Source organism: Pinus tabuliformis, chromosome 2_2, assembly GCF_031772625.1.
Source record: "Pinus tabuliformis cultivar Carrire ecotype Pingquan chromosome 2_2, CPIR1, whole genome shotgun sequence".
NCBI lineage: Eukaryota > Viridiplantae > Streptophyta > Pinopsida > Pinales > Pinaceae > Pinus > Pinus tabuliformis.
Window position 1 is genome coordinate 383,095,764 of NC_142300.1, and position 7,815 is coordinate 383,103,578.

General features: G+C 30.9%; 1 protein-coding gene across 1 annotated transcript; it reads right to left on the bottom strand.

Annotated features, from left to right (window-relative positions):
• Nucleotides 1-2,479: 2,479 nt before the first annotated feature.
• On the bottom strand, nucleotides 2,480-7,499 carry LOC149192857 (delta-selinene-like synthase, chloroplastic). The gene is made up of 9 exons (XM_089407138.1): nucleotides 7,371-7,499; nucleotides 7,034-7,057; nucleotides 6,168-6,355; nucleotides 5,941-6,056; nucleotides 5,096-5,316; nucleotides 3,622-3,869; nucleotides 3,344-3,482; nucleotides 2,905-3,153; nucleotides 2,480-2,785 (listed from the first exon to the last, which is right to left on the bottom strand). The coding sequence occupies exons 1-9, from the start codon at nucleotides 7,497-7,499 to the stop codon at nucleotides 2,480-2,482; spliced, it is 1,620 nt and encodes a 539-aa protein (XP_089263264.1).
• Between the last annotated feature and the right edge of the window lie 316 nt (nucleotides 7,500-7,815).

Sequence of the window (7,815 nt, forward strand, 5' to 3'; positions counted from 1 at the left end):
ATGATTCCTTGATCAAGTGTTTGAGATTGCCTTTTTCGTCTTCACAAAATCTCTTATACCATGTTAGAAAATGAGAAAGGCAGAAAAAAATTTCTTATACTTGATAATTACTTGTGATGTTCTTGATTTATTATTAGGTTTCTTTCTTTTAGATCATAAATCAATTACCAAATAAATAGCACATAAATCAAAGGAACCATATATAGGCACATAGCCACAACAAAAACCCTCTCTAGGGTAAAACCTAGTCAGTAATTATTCCTTCAATATTTTTCCTAAGATATTCCAACACTCTTGACCTTGATGCAAACTTTCCTCCACAACATGTCAGCATTCTTCTTCCTTTGAAAGCAACAACAATAGTAGCAACACTTTCTTGGACCCACCAACTTTAACCTTGCTTTGGAGACTTTGATCTTCACTGAAAGTCTTCGATATTTGCTGAGAAAGTTTGAACTTGGCCCAATACGCAACACCCAATAATAGCAACTTCGACCTATACTTGTTTTAGTAGTAGCATCTTGCAACAACTGGTAGTGACATCAACAGGAAAACTTTAATCTTCTAGACTAGGGCATGAAAAGGAGAGAGAGATACACCAAAAATTTGATTTTCCTTCCTTCTTTCACCTTGAGCAAACTCACACTTGTTTAGCCCTCTTCCTTCACTTTGAACTTTTTCCCATCTTCAAAGAGATATCAACTTTCTTAAGTTGATCTCCTCAAAGAAAATTCAAATTGTTTCATTTATAGCTTTTAGGTGAGGTCGAATAGCTTTCCTTGAGGCCGACTTGATCATGCTAAGGCCAACTTGGTGTGGAGGAAACATAATTCATTTTATACTCAATACTAAACCTTTTGACATGATTCAAAATCCCAACAAGGGTCTCTTTAAAAGTACAATGACTATTAACTGAGAATAAATCCTAGAAGTCCTTAATAGGGACTTTGACCTAAAACATGATGACCCAAGCATGAACCCCACACTTTAATAAGTCGTAATAATAATAATAATTCATTTCTTTATTCTTTTGAAAACTATATTACATGATGACTCAAATACATTGATGACGATAGTTACATTTTCCAACACACCAGACATGTCTCACCAAGGGAACATATAAGAAAAAAATGAAATAAAGGTGTAATTTCCTTAATTTTTATGATTTCATCTTCATTTTCTATATAGGTTGTCTCTATTGTCTTATAGAGCTTGCATAATTTTAAATTAATTATAATAATTATTAGGTGAATTGTATTAATTTAATTTCCATAGAATATTTTATAATATTCTTAGTGGTTTAAATTTATCTCAAAATGAGTTATTCCCACTCTCTCTTTTTAATTAAATTGATTAGTAAAAAATATATCATAAAAATATCTCTTAGTGGTCAAGTGGGGTTGAATTTCCATAGTTAAGCATTTTTTAATATGTTTTTATAAATGTATATATTTAAATTATATATATATATATATATATATATATATATATATATATATAATTAATTTTGGTAATGTGAGCTGCATCATAACTTAAGTTATGAAATTAATTATTTTAATATTTCTGGATGTTACAAACATTTTAATTAGCTAAATAGACATGCCTACTTTGGAATTAAGCTTCAAGAAATTCTATTCACAAATTAGGAATTTGCATACTTAAAAATTTTGTTACATGTTATATATATTCTTTTTAATATTAGTTATTATTATTTAAAATAAAATTATAGTAAAATTAAATTTATGATTTTTTTAATTTCAACAATTTAGCCCAAGGAGTAGAATAGACTATGAAACTAAGTGGATAAAAATCTACTCATGGAGTGGTGCAACCGCGGGTGCCATTCCTACGTGATTGTGCAAATGCCTATAAGTTCTGATTTCTCAAACCAAAAGTCAAATCTGATGTAATCTATGATAAGCTAATATCACTTAACAAACAATTTTTATTTTAGCAATTTGATATTATACACATATATGAGGGGTAAATATTTTGATACATAACTATATTCAATAAACATTTCATTTATTAAACAAATTCATTTATTAATGTAATAAACATTTATTTATATGACTGAGCTAATTATCTATTAAAAATACAAAGCAGCAAAAATTAGTGAACATAAGCAAACAAAATAGCACAGAATTCTTATAGAAAAATTCCATGAAGCTCAACTCGTATGAATTGTAAATCCAACGAACCTTAAAACAAATAGCCAATATGAACTATAACTTAATATCATAAAACTAATAACAACATAATGGTAAATCGGGGATCCAGTTATAATTGTAATTGGGCATACATCTACTTGTAAGTTATCGGTGAACAATTTCAACAAGCAATTTGGCAAAAGTCAGACGAACTATGGCCATAAACACTTTGCACGTACTTTCTTATCCTCTTAAATCTATGGCCACACAAATTTACCCAGCTTAAAACACTAAATCATTGTTCAAATACAAAGCTACTAACAGGGTCCTCATTTTTCCTCAATAGGCACTTGGTCGACGAGAACTTTGAATATCTTGTCCTTTATTTCCGTGTTCGAAATGGAAAAGCCATCTCCATATTTGTAGACGAATTGAATACCTCGTGCTATATTGAACGTGAACTTCTTGCAACACAATGGTACACTGTCCTCCTTAAGAAACTCCCGATTCAATTCCTCTAGGGAGATATGAAGAATGCTCTTGATTTGATTTAAAGCATTTTCAACGGAAGATTCAGGATTGTCTTTTATGTAACACTCGATACTTGAAGCTATCTCCCCTCGTTCCCTCTCATCCTTCATTGCAATAATGAAAGCAAATGAGAAAGTTGTGAGTTTGTATTTTGCATAGAATTTTATGCGTTAGAGCCTTTTTCAACGATCTTAAAATAAATGTAAATTCAGATGCCAAATACCTCGAAATCTCTTAAGTCGTCGATAAGTCTGGCCGTAAATTCTGAGAGCTCCTGGATCTTAGATGGATAATGTATTTGCTCGAGAATGTTGTTTGGAAGAAGTTGACCCATCAAGAGCATGGGAAAGAAATTTAGAATACACATCCCTGAGCTAGCGAGGGCGTTCTTTATGTACTCACGAAACGTGGGCACATGTCCGGTTGCTATCCATTCCGCTTCTTGCAGATAAGCCTCAACATATCGCCGCCACTGGTTAAAGTACGTCAATCGTTAATGTAAATCCTTCTTTCTCTATTCAAGATATATTTCAAATAAAATTAAGGATCATGCTTTTCAAGATACACGGCATTCTTGGTACTTCGGTGGAAGTAAATTCATCATAATAATATTCCATAAAACTAATCCACCAATTAAATCACATATCTTCCTAAACACATACAGTATCTTTTAAAATGGCCGTCATATCTCGCCCTTGCTTTTTTTCGACTTCAGCAGCCAATTCATTCGCTGTATTGAAGAAAAATTGGAATGCACTTTTTATGTGGTCTGGAAGGTCATCAATCAACGAAGGATCCCATCTGGAAAATGCCACAAACAATAATAAAAATGTTGACATGCTTTAAGATATATAACAGCCGTATTATATATGCGATTGGAATGTGCAAGAAGAATAAATCAAATGGCAATTTGCACGAAGTCTCTATATTTTGAATTCACCGTCTCACTGCCTCCGTTATGGTTTTGAGTTCGTCCAACATTCCGTGAGCGTCATAGAGGTCATCTAGAACGGCTGCGACGATACAAAGTTTTGTGAAGACAATTCTGCTATCATAATACTCGGTCTCGAAAATGCATGTGACAACCCAAAAGTGAAATTCCATGTGACGCTTCCGATATAAATTCAGTCTCGCAATTTCTGTGTCCCTCAACCACCTACGCACGACGTCATCGTTAATCACTATTGTCTGGCAAAATTCCATAATAATAGCCCTTTATCTTAATGGAGAATGCTAAAATGAGGAAAAGATTTACAGTGCTGTGTGTAAAAAGATACATAAGATAAATCGATAATTAATTTAGAACGGGAAAAATAATTCTTAATAATTGATATCCTTAGAAAAGATAAGTGTCAACGTAGAAAAGGGAACTAATATTTTGTGTTATTAACCATTTTATTATAATTTAATATTATTAAGAATTAATTATATTTATATAGAAGAATGATGATAATTAATTGCTCTTAAGACTTTATATAGTTTATGGGATAGATAGTGAGTGATCATATGTTTTTAATAGTAAGAGTTAATTTTTTAATAGGAGTTTTAAGAAGAGTTAAAAGTAGTTGTAAAAATCCTATTGATATTTATATGGTAAAAGAAAGACTATTATATATTTATTTTATATATAAAAGGTATTTAAAAATAATAATTATAATTAGTAATTTAGTAAAAAAAAATTAATTGATATTATTAAAATAGTTATATATACTTTAAAAGTCAACTAAATACAATATAAGTAATATTATAAATGGCAAAACTGGAGGCTTTTGAACTACCAATAGAAAAAATTGATCAGATTACTTGCAAATCAATTCCAAACATCAAAACTCCAAGAGACAGAAATTTTATTATTATTAATTATAATTTTATTTCAAAAAATTCATTTTGCCATGTATCGACTGAGATACCTGAGATTCAGCGAGAGATATGAAAAGGTCATGTTTTACCTCTCTTTTCAATGTATAACGAACTTGTCAAAACACTCTGGATGCAATAAACCATGAAAATGGAAGCATCGATTACTACCTGGTAATATACTGGATTTCCTTCTGATGTATGCATTGCAGAATATTGAAATCCAATTTGGCTAATTCCAGAACCTTTTGGCTGAAATAAGATCTTCAAGAAAAAATGACAAAGGGATTTTGTATGCGATAATAAATTTTGAAATTTGAAACTAAAATGAAATATGCAGATACTTACTTGAAACAGGAATGGTTTTGTACATATATTTCAATAAAGTTCCTTGCCTCCCATCTTGGCACACTGCAACACCATGAAAACTCCAATGCGTACCTCACCTAGATAACAGGAGTCAAGTGAAATCTTTTATACTATATACAGCATGGACACAAAACATTTTTATTTTTTAACATTTTAAGTGGGACCTTCAAAATGTATTAGCTATTTACCTCATTCAAAAGGCATTGATCGACGTTGGTCGCATCGGCGCCTCCAGCTGAGACTTGATTTAGATATTCTCTTGTGAATTCATTCGCCTCTTTCATCACTTTTTCACCTGGAAATGAAACGTCGGAAGCTCGAAGTAACGATAACATACTTCTCACTCGTTTATCGCCAGTGGAATTGGAAATAAAGTTGCCGCTTTCATCCTTGAAATTATCCAACACACCTGTTTAGAAGCTTCGTAATATAAGTATCGAATTAAATGGATGGACATTTTCGAAGCCATTCAGGAATTTTTCTTAATCTTATGGGACCCTTTATTTTAATAAATTTTGTTTAAAACTGAGGAAGAATGATATAATTAATATAATATATTTTTAATTAGATTTAGAAGTGAAAATTAATTACATAAGTAAGCAAGCATTTAAAATTTACAGAAATAAGAAAACCCTTAAAAATATTAATATCAGTCACTTAAGGTATATATATATCACCTCTTTTTTCATACCTAGGACCAAAAAAAAAGTGGTTATCTATATATATATATAAACATCGAATAAACAACTGCATCTCTGAGTTCAAATTTTCTTGACACATCAGTTGAATGTTCAGTAACACAGTGTTCAATTAAAGATAAATTTTTCATAATGTGTCAGTGGATACATCTGTAGTAAACCCATTTGGTGATCCACCAGATTCGAATTTTGCACAGAATTAACAAAATCCAACAGCAGTAACTGCATTTGAACTAAGATAAACACTTTGAATTATTTCACTTGCTCCTGCTCAAATGTTAAAGGGTATATTTTAGCTTTACGTCAAATCGAAAATCAGTTGCAGTTTATATCACCTGACGATACGTTATATCGATGCAGTCGGAGAAGGCGTAATCCTAAGGCTGTAGCGTTGAGATCTTTGTTGAGGGAATCTCTTGATCCCATGCCGATCCCCTTTTCATTCCAATATCTACGGAGTTGATCGGTCAGCGTTGAGCGAACAATTAGTAAACACCCAAAGAAAAAAGCGATGGGAAGATATATGTAAACGCCAAATTAAATGTGTGTGAAAATGACAAACCTGTAAACGTAATCGAGGGCAGCTGTTTTTATTTCATGTTGAAAATGTCGATCAATTCCAAGGCATTCGAATGTGTCAACTATCTGCAGACGTTTTATTAGATCATAATTGGTGTCTTCTATTTCACCGAAAAATAATTGCTCGATCTCCTCAATAAGCTTTCCTGAGCGTTCATAATATGCAGGTGCCTGCTTCCAGCGCAATACAATTTAAATATATAGATAGGTTTTCATGATATGGTTTATTTTTTTGTTATAATGAAAAATAAAATATTTGGTTGGTTTTAATTAATTTTAACTTACTGTTTTTGGATTAAATTTTTTTAATTTATTATTTTGATTAGAAGTGTATCATATCAAGATAAAAAATATACAATTTTTTTTTGTAATTAACATTAGATTACTATTTAAAAAAATATATAAAATACAGTATTGTTTATAATTTATATATATATATATATAATTATATAATTTTGAATTTAAATTATTATAAACATCAATAAACTTTGTATTCATTAGGAAGGAGATGTGAATAAAATACTTTATTCTGATTTTTATTCATAATAAAATATTTAAATGTATATATCAAATAACATAATTTTGTAACAGTTTTGAGGATATATATAAAGCTTGAATGAGCCTAAATAGGGTCTAATGGTTAAGTGCCTCTGTTTCCTTCTAAAAAGTCACATGTTCAAAATAAAATTGAAATTAGTTTCCTAATTCTTTCATTCTTAAAAATTAAATTGATATATAATTTTTGAAAAACACTAATAATACAAATTTAAAGATAATATATTTAGTTGTTTTTCAAAAATATATATATATAATTTAGGAAAAAAATTGGTTAAAATTTCAAATTTATACCTCATAATATGCCGAAGTCAAGTACTGAAAACAAATTTTGATTACTTTAACAGACACTGAGAGATTAAATCTCTTGAAACACAACTTTATTAATTCCGATCTCTAAACACAGATTAATATATACTATTAAATAGGTGAGTATATACTAATAACTAGTTAATGACAGACATAAAACAAAAAAAGGAAGCAAATGAATATATACGAGACACAGACTAAGTTATAGCAGTAACTATCTAACCCGTAAGTAGCCAACGACAGTTATAAAATGAAAAGCAAACCCAAAGAGCAGATCACAAAGATACAGATATCTTCCAAGAGAGAGAGATTGAAAGTATACCCCATAGGGCGAGTTGAGAGATAGTATGAACCCATCGTCCCACACGTTTCCGTGGTAGTTGCCAGTACGTCGAGACATGGAAAATTCATCGCTGAATTTGGTGGAAACTGATTCACAAATCTCAGCCATAACACCACACTTTGATATGCTATTTTATGTGATGAGTGGACAACAGCGGCTCGCTTCTATATCTATATATACACGCATGCGCGCTAGAAGTTGTAACGATAAGTGTACCAAGTAAATATGCATTTTGACGTTTACATTATGAGTATATATATATTTTAATGGAGGAGAAGATCGAAGCGTGACAAGCAGACTTGGATTCTGACGTTGCAAATTGGCGGAATGCTACAGAATTTAACGAAGTATTTCCGAGAGAAAACGCTCCTGCAAGATTCGAGAAAAGACCAATTTGGGAAACGTAGAATATTATATTACACGA

What these genes read in the sequence shown, in the direction of transcription:
- LOC149192857 (XM_089407138.1), bottom strand. Translation starts at nt 7,499, where the DNA reads ATGGCTGAGATTTGTGAATCAGTTTCCACCAAATTCAGCGATGAATTT. An exon ending in CTCTCAACTCGCCCTATGGG is followed by an intron (nt 7,058 to 7,370) that starts GTATACTTTCAA and finishes ATTTGTTTTCAG; the next exon opens with TACTTGACTTCGGCATATTA. An exon ending in ATCAATGCCTTTTGAATGAG is followed by an intron (nt 3,870 to 5,095) that starts GTAAATAGCTAA and finishes GAATTTTGCCAG; the next exon opens with ACAATAGTGATTAACGATGA.